Source organism: Oncorhynchus mykiss, chromosome 26, assembly GCF_013265735.2.
Source record: "Oncorhynchus mykiss isolate Arlee chromosome 26, USDA_OmykA_1.1, whole genome shotgun sequence".
NCBI lineage: Eukaryota > Metazoa > Chordata > Actinopteri > Salmoniformes > Salmonidae > Oncorhynchus > Oncorhynchus mykiss.
This window is the reverse complement of record NC_048590.1, coordinates 44,270,724-44,288,226: the sequence shown is the minus strand read 5'-3', so window position 1 is coordinate 44,288,226 and position 17,503 is coordinate 44,270,724. Positions and strand designations below refer to the sequence as shown.

Here is a 17,503-nt window from a genome sequence, read left to right as displayed (position 1 = left end):
ATACCCCTGGCTTTTCATGCTAGACAGCTTCTGAAGCTGTTGATTGTATATCATTAAAGGCCCAGTGCAGTCAAAAATGTGATTTCCCTCTGTTTTATATATATTTACATACTATGATGTTGGAATAATACTGTGAAATTGTGAACATTATGATAATGCCCTTTTTTAGGTTAAGAGCTATTTGAAAAGACCGCCTGAAATTACAGCCTGTTTTTGGTGGGATGGAGTTTTGGTCTGCCTGGTGACATCACCAGGTGGTCAATTAGTTAATAGACCAATAAGAAAGAGTTCCAAACCTCTCTGCCAATAACAGCTAGTTTTCCGTTTTCCTCTCACAGAAATTGCTCTTTGCTAAGAAGCTATTTTTGTTTCTTTATGACAATTTTTAATTGAAAAATGGCTGCATTGGACATTTAAGAGGCTCAACTGGATAACAGGCTTGGGGTCAATTCCATTTGAATTCAGTCAAATCAGGAAGTAAACAGAAATGGAATTATTCCTCAATGATTGTCTGAGGGGGAAAAAACATTGAAATTAGAATTTCAGTTTAGCTCCTCAACTGACTAAATTCAAATGGAATTGATCCAAATCCTGCTGTATAAATACTTTCTAGTGTTTCATTAAGTGAAGAGGTCCTTCCCCACTCTCTTTCTAGCTGTTGACTGTACATCAGTTTCTAGGGTTTCATTAAGTGAAGAGGTCCTTCCCCATTCTCTTTCTAGCTGTTGACTGTACATCAGTTTCTAGGGTTTCATTAAGTGAAGAGGTCCTCCCCTCCTCTCTTTCTAGCTGTTGACTGTACATCAGTTTCTAGGGTTTCATTAAGTGAAGAGGTCCTTCCCCACTCTCTTTCTAGCTGTTGACTGTACATCAGTTTCTAGGGTTTCATTAAGTGAAGAGGTCCTTCCCCACTCTCTTTCTAGCTGTTGACTGTACATCAGTTTCTAGGGTTTCATTAAGTGAAGAGGACCTCCCCTCCTCTCTTTCTAGCTGTTGACTGTACATCAGTTTCTAGGGTTTCATTAAGTGAAGAGGTCCTTCCCTCCTCTCTTTCTAGCTGTTGACTGTACATCAGTTTCTAGGGTTTCATTAAGTGAAGAGGTCCTTCCCCACTCTCTTTCTAGCTGTTGACTGTACATCAGTTTCTAGGGTTTCATTAAGTGAAGAGGTCCTTCCCTCCTCTCTTTCTAGCTGTTGACTGTACATCTGCAAGGGGGATATACTCACACCCTTGTATAAATAAAGTTAGTATTACTAAATGAAGTCTCCCTCCAGGTGCCCGTTCCCAGTGTGGGAGGAGGGGTTCACGAGGCGGGCAAGAACACTGACAAGACGGACACCATGTTCTCACAGGAGAGAGACCCACGCTTTGCTGACATGTACTCCGGCATCTCTGGCTGTACGACATCTAGTTATTTTCTCACCTCTACTCGTCGTGTGTGTGTGTGTGTGTGTGTGTGTGTGTGTGTGTGTGTGTGTGTGTGTGTGTGTGTGTGTGTGTGTGTGTGTGTGTGTGTGTGTGTGTGTGTGTGTGTGTGTGTGTATTTAGATAAGTGTTAGTCAGCCAGTGTGTGTTGAAAGGCCCATGGTAGACGGTTGGTTGTGATGGTGGTCTTTCATCCAGGGGAGAAATGTAAAACAACCTCCACACAACTCAATCAGAACTGAACTTTCTCTCGCTCTCTCTCCCTCTCTATTCCCTCCCTCTCTCTGACTGTGGTGTTTTTTTTAGCTCTTTCTCCCTCTCTCTGAATGTTTCTGTTTGTCTCTCTCCCTCCCTATCTCTGTCTGTCTCTCCCTCTCTGTCTCCCTTCATCTCTCTTTTTTCCTCTCTGTCTGTCTCTCTCTCTCTCCCTATCTCTCTCTCTCTCCCTCTCTCTCTGTCTGTCTCCTCTCTCTCTGTCTCCCCCTCTCTGTTTCTCTCCCTCTCTCTCTGTCTCTCCCTCTCTCTCTCTCCCTCTCTATGTCTCTCTGCTTTTCTTTCTCTCTGTATGTCTCTACCTCTTTCTAAATGTCACTCTTTCTAAATATATTTATCTGAATGTCTGTCTCTCCCACTATGTATCTCTCTATATAAACGGTGTGTGTATTGTGTCTCTCCCTCTATATATCTCTCTCTATAAACGGTGTGTGTATTGTGTCTCTCCCTCTATATATCTCTCTCTATAAACGGTGTGTGTATTGTCTCTCCCTCTATATATCTCTCTCTATAAATGGTGTGTGTATTGTGTCTCTCCCTCTATATACAGTGCCTTGCGAAAGTATTCGGCCCCCTTGAACTTTGGGACCTTTTGCCACATTTCAGTCTTCAAACATAAAGATATAAAACTGTATTTTTTTGTGAAGAATCAACAACAAGTGGGACACAATCATGAAGTGGAACGACATTTATTGGATATTTCAAACTTTTTTAACAAATCAAAAACTGAAAAATTGGGCGTGCAAAATTATTCAGCCACTTTACTTTCAGTGCAGCAAACTATCTCCAGAAGTTCAGTGAGGATCTCTGAATGATCCAATGTTGACCTAAATGACTAATGATGATAAATACAATCCACCTGTGTGTAATCAAGTCTCCGTATAAATGCACCTGCACTGTGATAGTCTCAGAGGTCCGTTAAAAGCGCAGAGAGCATCATGAAGAACAAGGAACACACCAGGCAGGTCCGAGATACTGTTGTGAAGATGTTTAAAGCCGGATTTTGATACAAAAAGATTTCCCAAGTTTTAAACATCCCAAGGAGCACTGATTGAAATGGAACGAGTATCAGACCACTGCAAATCTACCAAGACCTGGCCGTCCCTCTAAACTTTCAGCTCATACAAGGAGAAGACTGATCAGAGATGCAGCCAAGAGGCCCATGATCACTCTGGATGAACTGCAGAGATCTACAGCTGAGGTGGGAGACTCTGTCCATAGGACAACAATCAGTCAGTCGTATATTGCACAAATCTGGCCTTTATGGAAGAGTGGCAAGAAGAAAGCCATTTCTTAAAGATATCCATAAAAAGTGTTGTTTAAAGTTTGCCACAAGCCACCTGGGAGACACACCAAACATGTGGAAGAAGGTGTTCTGGTCAGATGAAACCAAAATTGAAATTTTTGGCAACAATGCAAGACGTTATGTTTGGCGTAAAAGCAACACAGCTCATCACCTTGAACACACCATCCCCACTGTCAAACATGGTGGTGGCAGCATCATGGTTTGGGCCTGCTTTTCTTCAGCAGGGACAGGGAAGATGGTTAAAATTGATGGGAAGATGGATGGAGCCAAATACAGGACCATTCTGGAAGAAAACCTGATGGAGTCTGCAAAAGACCTGAGACTGGGACGGAGATTTGTCTTCCAACAAGACAATGATCCAAAACATAAAGCAAAATCTACAATGGAATGGTTAAAAAAAAAACATATCCAGGTGTTAGAATGGCCAAGTCAAAGTCCAGACCTGAATCCAATCGAGAATCTGTGGAAAGAACTGAAAACTGCTGTTCACAAATGCTCTCCATCCAACCTCACTGAGCTCGAGCTGTTTTGCAAGGAGGAATGGGAAAAAATGTCAGTCTCTCGATGTGCAAAACTGATAGAGACATACCCCAAGCGACTTACAGCTGTAATCGCAGCAAAAGGTGGCGCTACAAAGTATTAATTTAAGGGGCTGAATAATTTTGCACGCCCAATTTTTCAGTTTTTGATTTGTTAAAAAAGTTTGATATATCCAATAAATGTCGTTCCACTTCATGATTGTGTCCCACTTGTTGTTGATTCTTCACAAAAAAATACAGTTTTATATCTTTATGTTTGAAGCCTGAAATGTGGCAAAAGGTTGCAAAGTTCAAGGGGGCCGAATACTTTCGCAAGGCACTGTATCTCTCTCTATAAACGGTGTGTGTATTGTGTCTCTCCCTCTATATATCTCTCTCTATAAACGGTGTGTGTATTGTCTCTCCCTCTATATATCTCTCTCTATAAATGGTGTGTGTATTGTGTCTCTCCCTCTATATCTCTCTCTCTCTATAAACGGTGTGTGTATTGTGTCTCTCCCTCTATATATCTCTCTCTATAAACGGTGTGTGTATTGTGTCTCTCCCTCTATATATCTCTCTCTATAAACGGTGTGTGTATTGTGTCTCCCTCTATATATCTCTCTCTATAAACGGTGTGTGTATTGTGTCTCTCCCTCTATATATCTCTATAAATGGTGTGTGTATTGTGTCTCTCCCTCTATATATCTCTGTAAACGGTGCGTGTATTGTGTGGTTCCAGCTGGTGAGAAGAAGATGATGGTTCCTTCGTCTACAGCGGGAGGTCAGCAGCTCTACTCCCAGAACTCTCCCTTCCAGCCAGGACACTCTGCCAAGAGCTTCAGGTACACCTCTCTTTGGGTCTGTGTGGGTCTCTGTGGGTTGTGTGTGGGTCTGTGTGTACGTGCATGCATGCACATTAGCGTGCGTGTTTTAAAGTTGAAAGCCGTGGGGGAAGACAGGGCCTCAGGTGATGGTTAAACAACTGAGCAGACTAGAGTTGACAGATGTGAACAGTTAAATGTGTTGTTAAAGTATAAACTAAATATGACCGTCTGCATGGGGTCTATATAAAGGCTCTCATGTCACACATTTACTTGGAATGCTGTCTGTCTGTCTGTCTGTCTGTCTGTGTTTTACACAGCTCCTCAGTGATCCATGTCCCGGGGGTGAACGATATCCAGCCGTCGGGATCGTCCAATCAGAACCTAGCTCAGATCTCCAGACAGCTCAACCCAGGACAGGTGGCCTGGACTGGCAACAGACCCCCGTTCTCTGGCCAGGTACACACACACACACACACACACACACACACACACACACACACACACACACACACACACACACACACACACACACAGGACTAACAACATACTCTACCTTCTCAGGCCAGGTCTCTCACACACAGGACTAACAACAGACCCTACCTTCTCAGGCCAGGTCTCTCACACACAGGACTAACAACAGACCCTACCTTCTCAGGCCAGGTAAAACACACACAGGACTAACAACAGACCCTACCTTCTCAGGCCAGGTATCTTACACACAGGACTAACAACAGACCCTACCTTCTCAGGCCAGGTAAAACACACACAGGACTAACAACAGACTCTACCTTCTCAGGCCAGGTAAAACACACACAGGACTAACAACAGACCCTACCTTCTCAGGCCAGGTCTCTCTCACACAGGACTAACAACAGACCCTACCTTCTCAGGCCAGGTCTCTCACACACAGGACTAACAACAGACCCTACCTTCTCAGGCCAGGTCTCTCACACACAGGACTAACAACAGACCCTACCTTCTCAGGCCAGGTCTCTCACACACAGGACTAACACCAGACCCTACCTTCTCAGGCCAGGTCTCTCACACACAGGACTAACAACAGACCCTACCTTCTCAGGCCAGGTCTCTCACACACAGGACTAACAACAGACCCTACCTTCTCAGGCCAGGTCTCTCACACACAGGACTAACAACAGACCCTACCTTCTCAGGCCAGGTCTCTCTCACACAGGACTAACAACAGACCATACCTTCTAAGGCCAGGTAAAACACACACAGGACTAACAACAGACCCTACCTTCTCAGGCCAGGTCTCTCACACACAGGACTAACAACAGACCCTACCTTCTCAGGCCAGGTCTCTCACACACAAGACTGACAACAGACCCTACCTTCTCAGGCCAGGTAAAACACACACAGGACTAACAAGAGACCCTACCTTCTCAGGCCAGGTCTCTCACACACAGGACTAACAACAGACTCTACCTTCTCAGGCCAGGTAAAACACACACAGGACTAACAACAGACCATACCTTCTCAGGCCAGGTAAAACACACACAGGACTAACAACAGACCCTACCTTCTCAGGCCAGGTCTCTCACACACAGGACTAACAACAGACCCTACCTTCTCAGGCCAGGTAAAACACACACAGGACTAACAACAGACCCTATCTTCTCAGGCCAGGTAAAACACACACAGGACTAACAACAGACCCTACCTTCTCAGGCCAGGTCTCTCACACACAGGACTAACAACAGACCCTACCTTCTCAGGCCAGGTCTCTCACACACAGGACTAACAACAGACCCTACCTTCTCAGGCCAGGTCTCTCACACACAGGACTAACAACAGACCCTACCTTCTCAGGCCAGGTCTCTTACACACAGGACTAACAACAGACCCTACCTTCTCAGGCCAGGTCTCTCACACACATGACTAACAACAGACCCTACCTTCTCAGGCCAGGTCTCTCACACACAGGACTAACAACAGACCCTACCTTCTCAGGCCAGGTCTCTCACACACAGGACTAACAACAGACCCTACCTTCTCAGGCCAGGTAAAACACACACAGGACTAACAACAGACCCTATCTTCTCAGGCCAGGTCTCTCACACACAGGACTAACAACAGACCCTACCTTCTCAGGCCAGGTCTCTCACACATAAGACTAACAACAGACCCTACCTTCTCAGGCCAGGTAAAACACACACAGGACTAACAACAGACCCTATCTTCTCAGGCCAGGTAAAACACACACAGGACTAACAACAGACCCTACCTTCTCAGGCCAGGTCTCTCACACACAGGACTAACAACAGACCCTACCTTCTCAGGCCAGGTCTCTCACACACAGGACTAACAACAGACCCTACCTTCTCAGGCCAGGTCTCTCACACACAGGACTAACAACAGACCCTACCTTCTCAGGCCAGGTCTCTCACACACAGGACTAACAACAGACCCTACCTTCTCAGGCCAGGTCTCTTACACACAGGACTAACAACAGACCCTACCTTCTCAGGCCAGGTCTCTCACACACAGGACTAACAACAGACCCTACCTTCTCAGGCCAGGTCTCTCACACACAGGACTAACAACAGACCCTACCTTCTCAGGCCAGGTAAAACACACACAGGACTAACAAGAGACCCTACCTTCTCAGGCCAGGTCTCTCACACACAGGACTAACAACAGACTCTACCTTCTCAGGCCAGGTAAAACACACACAGGACTAACAACAGACCATACCTTCTCAGGCCAGGTAAAACACACACAGGACTAACAACAGACCCTAGCTTCTCAGGCCAGGTAAAACACACACAGGACTAACAACAGACCCTACCTTCTCAGGCCAGGTCTCTCACACACAGGACTAACAACAGACCCTACCTTCTCAGGCCAGGTAAAACACACACAGGACTAACAACAGACTCTACCTTCTCAGGCCAGGTAAAACACACACAGGACTAACAACAGACCCTACCTTCTCAGGCCAGGTCTCTCACACACAGGACTAACAACAGACCCTACCTTCTCAGGCCAGGTCTCTCACACACAGGACTAACAACAGACCCTACCTTCTCAGGCCAGGTCTCTCACACACAGGACTAACAACAGACCCTACCTTCTCAGGCCAGGTCTCTCACACACAGGACTAACAACAGACCCTACCTTCTCAGGCCAGGTCTCTCACACACAGGACTAACAACAGACCCTACCTTCTCAGGCCAGGTCTCTCTCACACAGGACTAACAACAGACCCTACCTTCTCAGGCCAGGTCTCTCACACACAGGACTAACAACAGACCCTACCTTCTCAGGCCAGGTCTCTCACACACAGGACTAACAACAGACCCTACCTTCTCAGGCCAGGTCTCTCACACACAGGACTAACAACAGACCCTACCTTCTCAGGCCAGGTAAAACACACACAGGACTAACAACAGACCATACCTTCTAAGGCCAGGTAAAACACACACAGGACTAACAACAGACCCTACCTTCTCAGGCCAGGTCTCTCACACACAGGACTAACAACAGACCCTACCTTCTCAGGCCAGGTCTCTCACACACAGGACTAACAACAGACCCTACCTTCTCAGGCCAGGTCTCTCACACACAGGACTAACAACAGACCCTACCTTCTCAGGCCAGGTCTCTCACACACAGGACTAACAACAGACCCTACCTTCTCAGGCCAGGTCTCTCACACACAGGACTAACAACAGACCCTACCTTCTCAGGCCAGGTCTCTCACACACAGGACTAACAACAGACCCTACCTTCTCAGGCCAGGTCTCTCTCACACAGGACTAACAACAGACCCTACCTTCTCAGGCCAGGTCTCTCACACACAGGACTAACAACAGACCCTACCTTCTCAGGCCAGGTCTCTCACACACAGGACTAACAACAGACCCTACCTTCTCAGGCCAGGTCTCTCACACACAGGACTAACAACAGACCCTACCTTCTCAGGCCAGGTAAAACACACAGACCTGAACATGTAGCAGAGATGATTTGTGTTGTGAGTAGAGTCAGACAGAATCCAGAAATCTGAAACTGTATAAATATCTATAGAATCACTCCAGACTTGGTTCCATTCCAGATCTAATGCCTAGGTGTTGTAGGTGTTTTCTAGTCAGGCAGACGACACACTGATCACACACGGACTCCCATAGCTACTACAGAATGTAGGCACCTCTGCTTTGGTTGACAACAGGAATCCTCTACTGCTAGCCAATAGCATCATTAGCATTTCTAATGAGATGCGTTTCAGTGGTCGCTATGCAGATTCTCTCTTTCTCCTCGCTTCAGTGAATCTCATCAGCAGAGCCTGGTAATGGTGTGTGTGTGTGTGTGTGTGTGTGTGTGTGTGTGTGGGGGTGTGTTTTCTCTGATCTGCATATCGGACCACACGACATGCGTGCTAAGGGGAGTGTGTTGAGCATATGGTGTTTAGCAGGCTCATTTGTCTTCTCAACCTACACCAGTAACACACACACACACGTCTCTCTGCTAGTCTAGTAAAACACACACGTCTCTCTGCTAGTCTAGTAAAACACACACATCTCTCTGCTAGTCTAGTACAACACACACGTCTCTCTGCTAGTCTAGTACAACACACACGTCTCTCTGCTAGTCTAGTAAAACACACACGTCTCTCTGCTAGTCTAGTACAACACACACATCTCTCTGCTAGTCTAGTACAACACACACGTCTCTCTGCTAGTCTAGTAAAACACACACGTCTCTCTGCTAGTCTAGTAAAACACACATCTCTCTGCTATTCTAGTACAACACACACGTCTCTCTGCTAGTCTAGTACAACACACACGTCTCTCTGCTAGTCTAGTAAAACACACACGTCTCTCTGCTAGTCTAGTACAACACACACGTCTCTCTGCTAGTCTAGTACAACACACACGTCTCTCTGCTAGTCTAGTAAAACACACACGTCTCTCTGCTAGTCTAGTAAAACACACACATCTCTCTGCTATTCTAGTACAACACACACGTCTCTCTGCTAGTCTAGTACAACACACACGTCTCTCTGCTAGTCTAGTAAAACACACACGTCTCTCTGCTAGTCTAGTACAACACACACGTCTCTCTGCTAGTCTAGTACAACACACACATCTCTCTGCTAGTCTAGTAAAACACACACGTCTCTGCTATTCTAGTAAAACACACACGTCTCTCTGCTAGTCTAGTACAACACACACGTCTCTCTGCTAGTCTAGTACAACACACACGTCTCTCTGCTAGTCTAGTAAAACGCACACGTCTCTCTGCTAGTCTAGTAAAACACACACGTCTCTCTGCTAGTCTAGTAAAACACACACGTCTCTCTGCTAGTCTAGTACAACACACACGTCTCTCTGCTAGTCTAGTAAAACACACACATCTCTCTGCTATTCTAGTACAACACACACGTCTCTCTGCTAGTCTAGTACAACACACACGTCTCTCTGCTAGTCTAGTAAAACACACATCTCTCTGCTAGTCTAGTAAAACACACACGTCTCTCTGCTAGTCTAGTACAACACACACATCTCTCTGCTAGTCTAGTAAAACACACACGTCTCTCGGCTAGTCTAGTAAAACACACACATCTCTCTGCTAGTCTAGTACAACACACACGTCTCTCTGCTAGTCTAGTACAACACACACGTCTCTCTGCTAGTCTAGTACAACACACACGTCTCTCTGCTAGTCTAGTACAACACACACGTCTCTCTGCTAGTCTAGTAAAACACAAGTCTCTCTGCTAGTCTAGTACAACACAAGTCTCTCTGCTAGTCTAGTACAACACACACGTCTCTCTGCTAGTCTAGTACAACACACACACTCAACTCTTTTTCCTTCTCTCTCTCTTCATCCAGTCCACTAAGGCCCAGTCCAGTCCGTTTGGGATAGGCTCCGGCCACAGTTACCAAGGAGACCCATCTTCCTATAGCCCCCTGTCCTCCCCTGCCACCTCATCGCCCAGCGGCAATGCCTACTCTGGACTGGCCAACCGGAGCACGGCGTTCGGTAAGCACCAGCCAATCACAGCAAAGCATTCCATCAAAAAGATGTTTGTCTCATTCTCTTCCAGGATTTATCCAATCATGTTTGCTCAGTGATAACATCAAAGGGTGTGTGTGTGTACATACTCTGGGATGCTGGCCTTTCATACTGGGATGCTGGCCTTTTAGGCAGAGTTGCAAAGAAAAAGCCATATCTCAGACTGGCCAATAAAAATAAAAGATTAAGATGAGCAAAAGAACACAGACACTAGACAGAGGAACTCTGCCTAGAAGGGCAGCATCCCAGAGTCGCCTCTTCACTGTTGACGTTGACACTGGACAGAGGGACTCTGCCTAGAAGGGCAGCATCCCAGAGTCGCCTCTTCACTGTTGACGTTGAGACTGGACAGAGGAACTCTGCCTAGAAGGGCAGCATCCCAGAGTCGCCTCTTCACTGTTGACGTTGACACTGGACAGAGGAACTCTGCCTAGAAGGGCAGCATCCCAGAGTCGCCTCTTCACTGTTGACGTTGAGACTGGACAGAGGAACTCTGCCTAGAAGGGCAGCATCCCAGAGTCGCCTCTTCACTGTTGACGTTGAGACTAGTGTTTTGTGGGTACTATTTAATGAAGCTGCCAGTTGAGAACTTGTGAGGCGTCTGTTTCTCAGCAAGACACACTAATGTACTTGTCCTCTTGCTCAGTTGTGCACCAGGGCCTCCCACTCCTCTGTGGGACAGTTTGCACTCTTCTGTGAAGAGAGTAGTACACAGTGTTGTACGAGATCTTCAGTTCTTTGGCAATTTCTCACATGGAATAGCCATAATTCCACAGAACAATAATAGGCTGATGAGTTTCAGAAGAAATTTCTTTGTTTCTGGCCATTTTGAGCCTGTAATTGAACCCACTAATGCTGATGCTCCAGATACTCAACTTGTCTAAAGAAGGCCAGTTTTATTGCTTCTTTAATCAGAACAACAGTTTTCAGCTGTGCTAACACAATTGCAAGGGTTTTCTAATGATCAATTAGCCTTTTAAAATGATAAACTTGGATTAGCTAACACAACGTGCCATTGGAACACAGGAGTGATGGTTGCTGATAATGGGCCTCTGTATACCTATGTAGATATTCCATAAAAAAAACTGCTGTTTCCAGCTACAATAGTAATTTACCACATTCACAATGTCTACACTATATTTCTGATCAATTTGATATTATTTTAATGGACACAAAAAATTGCTTTTCTTTCAAAAACAAATATATTTCTAAGTGACCCCAAACTTTTTAAATACTGTTTATATATATATACTGTTTATATACTGTACATACGTACTGTTTATACCCTGCTAGGTTTGCAAAATATTCCGTACATTCCCAAGTTTTCCAGAAATCCTGGTTGTACGATTCCTGGATTTCCTGCTCATTCCCTCTTGATTCTGGGAACCTTCCAATCGGGATTTCTGGAAACCTTGGGAATTTGGGGAAAGTTACTTAACCAAACCTGGGTCCTAACCTACAAACCTGGGTCCTAACCTACAAACCTGGGTCCTAACCTACAAACCTGGGCCCTAACCTACAAACCTGGGCCCTAACCTACAAACCTGGGTCCTAACCTACAAACCTGGGTCCTAACCTACAAACCTGGGTCCTAACCTACAAACCTGGGTCCTAACCTACAAACCTGGGCCCTAACCTACAAACCTGGGTCCTAACCTACAAACCTGGGTCCTAACCTACAAACCTGGGCCCTAACCTACAAACCTGGGTTCTAACCTACAAACCTGGGCCCTAACCTACAAACCTGGGTCCTAACCTACAAACCTGGGTCCTAACCTACAAACCTGGGTCCTAACCTACAAACCTGGGCGCTAACCTACAAACCTGGGCCCTAACCTACAAACCTGGGTCCTAACCTACAAACCTGGGCCCTAACCTACAAACCTGGGTCCTAACCTACAAACCTGGGTCCTAACCTACAAACCTGGGTCCTAACCTACAAACACGGGTCCTAACCTACAAACCTGGGTCCTAACCTACAAACCTGGGTCCTAACCTACAAACCCGGGTCCTAACCTACAGGTTTTGGTGCAGTCTTTGTTCCTGCCAAGCACTTCTCTGAGGAGTTGAATTCAACGCCTGGGACAGTCTGTTTCTTTCATGATTGGCCGCTTGGGTTCATGTTGAGGCTTTCACAGTGTTCTCTTGAAAAAGCCTGAAAATAGTAGGAATTGGAAATGTCTGTTCTTGTCCTCATAGCCTGTGTCTGCTTGGCTGAACGTGTGTGTGTGTGTGTGTGTGTGTGTGTGTGTGTGTGTGTGTGTGTGTGTGTGTGTGTGTGTGTGTGTGTGTTTTCTACTTGTCAGGTGTCGGTCCATATCATCAGACTGTCTATGCTCTGCTATAGTGACATACCAACTTACCTCTTAACATTCTGTCTGACATTCTAACATCCCTGTGGGACAGCAGTGGGTCTTCATTAATGTGGCATGTTTCTCTCCTCTTAACACTTCACTGGCTGAATCTACTTTACGTATATTTAACATCCACACACACAGCACGTTTAACACACACACACACTCCACGTTTAACACACACACACACTCCACGTTTAACACACACACACACTCCACGTTTAACACACACACACACACACACACAGTACGTTTAACACACACACAGCACGTTTAAAACACACACACACAGCACGTTTAAAACACACACACACAGCACGTTTAACACACACACACACAGCACGTTTAACACACACACACACTCCACGTTTAACACACACACACACAGCACGTTTAACACACACACACACTCCACGTTTAACACACACACACACACACACACAGTACGTTTAACACACACACAGCACGTTTAAAACACACACACACAGCACGTTTAACACACACACACACAGCACGTTTAACACACACACACACTCCACGTTTAACACACACACACACAGCACGTTTAACACACACACACACTCCACGTTTAACACACACACACACACACACACAGTACGTTTAACACACACACAGCACGTTTAAAACACACACACACAGTACGTTTAACACACACAGTACGTTTAACACACACACAGCACGTTTAAAACACACACACACAGCACGTTTAACACACACACACACAGCACGTTTAAAACACACACACACAGCACGTTTAAAACACACACACACAGCACGTTTAAAACACACACACACAGCACGTTTAAAACACACACACACAGCACGTTTAACACACACACACACACACAGCACGTTTAACACACACACACACTCCACGTTTAACACACACACACACACACACACAGTACGTTTAACACACACACAGCACGTTTAAAACACACACACACAGTACGTTTAACACACACAGTACGTTTAACACACACACAGCACGTTTAAAACACACACACACAGCACGTTTAACACACACACACACAGCACGTTTAACACACACACACACACACAGACACACACACAGGAATGTGAAAACATTGTGAACATATCCTTTAGGGTGATTTTAGAAGTGAAGTGTTGACAGTACAGTGTACGTCCTTGTCTTTTGGGATATGTTATGTAAAGTGAGGTCATGTTTTAGCAATGTACCATCTCCACAAAGGAAACCTGGTAACATACCTAAACCTCTCCATGTGGGCTGTGCACTGACTATCTCCGTTGGACTAGGGTAGAGGTTAAAGGTCAAAGCTAAACGTACTATGTGCTGGGGTTGCCTTGCAGTCCAACCAAGAGGAATGGAATCCACAGCAGATATTCAGCAGCTACAGGGGGAAAGCTGTGTTTTTGATGACAGATGTTGCTGTCGTTACATATGAGACATTAAAAATGGAGTAGAAGAGACGGCAGCACTTTCATAAATCTCTCCCCCTCAGTCGTCCAGAATCTGTCCAGGCTATACTTTACTGTTGGGGCAGAACATCTAGCTTGTGCATTTAAATAGTGTATTAGAATGTATTAGTAGTAGTGGCACATCTCAGGGCATCATAGATCTGTGTCTCTCTCTCCTCTGTCCTCTCTGTCTCTCTATCCTCTCTGTCTCTCTCTCCCTATTTCTTTGTCCTCTCTCTTTCTCTCTCCTCCCTCTTTCTCTCTCCTCGCTCTTTCTCTCTCCTCCCTCTTTCTCTCTCTCCTGTCTTTTTCTTAATCTCTCTCAGCTGGGGGGAATGGGTGTCTGGTCTATCCATGACCATCTGATGAGCTTTTAATGGACAATCATTACACTAATGGACTAGTCCTCTATCCTTCTAACACACATACTCTCCCTTTGTCCTTCTGTCTCTCTCTCTCCTCCGGGCTAGTCTTGGTGCAGAGACAGAGGTGAGGACAGATATTAAGAAATAGAAGTGAATTACAGCCGATCTGTTTCCCAGCACTTCTCATTTCCTCTGTCGTTGTGTGTTTTGTCATTTCCCTTTATTGTTGTGTTTGTTTACTTTGTCAGTCATTTACCGATTTGTTTCCATTCTATAAACAAACAATCATCCCTCCGCTCGTCTGACTAATCGTTCCTCCCTCCCTCATTATTTACGGCGATAAACTGTCAAGGTTCCGTGTGCTGAGGAGTGTGTTTATGGTCATCTCTCTCAGCAGCAGGATATGAGTTATGCTAGGGGATATATTGTAGAGCTTATCAATCCACTTCTGTTTAATGTGGAGAGACCCCCCACTCATACACACACACACACACACACACACACACACACACACACACACACACACACACACAGAGAGAGAACTCATAGCTCTGAAATCATCCCCCTACAGGGTGTCATGCAGTGTGTTAGTGCACCAGACAGTATTTGTCTCCCTGTGTGTCTGTCTGGCTCAGTAGGTGTCTGTCTGTAGAGAGGAGAGAGGAAATGAAGTGGAACGACTGCTGCTGTGTTTCTCACTTGTGAGAGTGTGTGAGGTCATCACAGTGGGACACAGTCGCTCCTCAATGCTCTGTGTGTGAGGTCATCACAGTGGGACACAGTCGCTCCTCAATGCTCTGTGTGTGAGGTCATCACAGTGGGACACAGCCGCTCCTCAATGCTTTGTGTGTGAGGTCATCACAGTGGGACAGCCAGGCCGCTCCTCAATGCTCTGTGTGTGAGGGCATCACAGTGGGACACAGCCGCTCCTCAATGCTCTGTGTGTGAGGTCATCACAGTGGGACACAGCCAGGCCACTCCTCAATGCTCTGTGTGTGTGCATGCATCTATAGATGTGTGTGTGGGTGAGCACGTGCGAGTAGCAGTCTATGCGCGTGTGTGTGCGCATACGTCCACGTAACTTAGATATCTCCCTGTCTTTAATATTCCATCTTGGAGGAACATGTAACTTAGATATCTCCCTGTCTTTAATATTCCATCTTGGAGGAACATGTAACTTAGATATCTCCCTGTCTTTAATATTCCATCTTGGAGGAACATGTAACTTAGATATCTCCCTGTCTTTAATATTCCATCTTGGAGGAACATGTAACTTAGATATCTCCCTGTCTTTAATATTCCATCTTGGAGGAACACGTAACTTAGATATCTCCCTGTCTTTAATATTCCATCTTGGAGGAACATGTAACTTAGATATCTCCCTGTCTTTAATGTTCCATCTTGGAGGAACATGTAACTTAGATATCTCCCTGTCTTTAATATTCCATCTTGGAGGAACGTGTAATTTACATGCCCCCAATACATCATACCACATAACTCAGTTTATTACCCAGGCCTACAAGCAAAGAGGCACTGAGTTTGAAGGTAGGCCTTGAAATACATCCACAGGTAAACCTCCTATTGACTGAAATTATGTCAATTAGCCTATCAGAAGCTTCTAAAGCCATGACATCATTTTCTGGAATTTTCCAAGCTGTTTAAAGGCACAGTCAACTTAGTGTATGTAAACTTCTGACCCACTGGAATTGTGATACAGTGAATTATAAGTAAAATAATCTGTCTGTAAACAATTGTTGGAAAAATGGTTAGACTGGTGTTATATCACTTCATGGTCTGTGTCTCTGTGCAGTGGTTAGACTGGTGTTATATCACTTCATGGTCTGTGTCTCTGTGCAGTGGTTAGACTGGTGTTATATCACTTCATGGTCTGTGTCTCTGTGCAGTGGTTAGACTGGTGTTATATCACTTCATGGTCTGTGTCTCTGTGCAGTGGTTAGACTGGTGTTATATCACTTCATGGTCTGTGTCTCTGTGCAGTGGTTAGACTGGTGTTATATCACTTCATGGTCTGTGTCTCTGTGCAGTGGTTAGACTGGTGTTATATCACTTCATGGTCTGTGTCTCTGTGCAGTGGTTAGACTGGTGTTATATCACTTCATGGTCTGTGTCTCTGTGCAGTGGTTTGACTGGTGTTATATCACTTCATGGTCTGTGTCTCTGTGCAGTGGTTAGACTGGTGTTATATCACTTCATGGTCTGTGTCTCTGTGCAGTGGTTAGACTGGTGTTATATCACTTCATGGTCTGTGTCTCTGTGCAGTGGTTAGACTGGTGTTATATCACTTCATGGTCTGTGTCTCTGTTCAGTGGTTAGACTGGTGTTATATCACTTCATGGTCTGTGTCTCTGTGCAGTGGTTTGACTGGTGTTATATCACTTCATGGTCTGTGTCTCTGTGCAGTGGTTAGACTGGTGTTATATCACTTCATGGTCTGTGTCTCTGTGCAGTGGTTAGACTGGTGTTATATCACTTCATGGTCTGTGTCTCTGTGCAGTGGTTAGACTGGTGTTATATCACTTCATGGTCTGTGTCTCTGTGCAGTGGTTAGACATCACGTCATGGTCTGTGTCTCTGTGCAGTGGTTAGACTGGTGTTATATCACTTCATGGTCTGTGTCTCTGTGCAGTGGTTAGACTGGTGTTATATCACTTCATGGTCTGTGTCTCTGTGCGGTGGTTAGACTGGTGTTATATCACTTCATGGTCTGTGTCTCTGTGCAGTGGTTAGACTGGTGTTGTATCACTTCATGGTCTGTGTCTCTGTGCAGTGGTTAGACTGGTGTTATATCACTTCATGGTCTGTGTCTCTGTGCGGTGGTTAGACTGGTGTTATATCACTTCATGGTCTGTGTCTCCGTGCAGTGGTTAGACTGGTGTTGTATCACTTCATGGTCTGTGTCCCTGTGCAGTGGTAAGA

The 17,503-nt window shown here is 45.5% G+C and overlaps 1 protein-coding gene across 6 annotated transcripts in view; it reads left to right on the top strand.

Moving 5' to 3' along the window:
- LOC110506172 (aryl hydrocarbon receptor nuclear translocator 2) overlaps positions 1-17,503 on the top strand; it is a 126,809-nt gene that overhangs the window by 95,656 nt on the left and 13,650 nt on the right. For all 6 annotated transcript variants that reach the window (XM_036963456.1, XM_036963453.1, XM_036963452.1 and 3 more), the window contains 4 exons: positions 1,276-1,399; positions 4,266-4,368; positions 4,668-4,806; positions 10,203-10,353. In XM_036963456.1, coding sequence (XP_036819351.1) covers positions 1,276-1,399; positions 4,266-4,368; positions 4,668-4,806; positions 10,203-10,353 — 517 coding nt within the window. The remainder of the gene's footprint in view (positions 1-1,275; positions 1,400-4,265; positions 4,369-4,667; positions 4,807-10,202; positions 10,354-17,503) is intronic.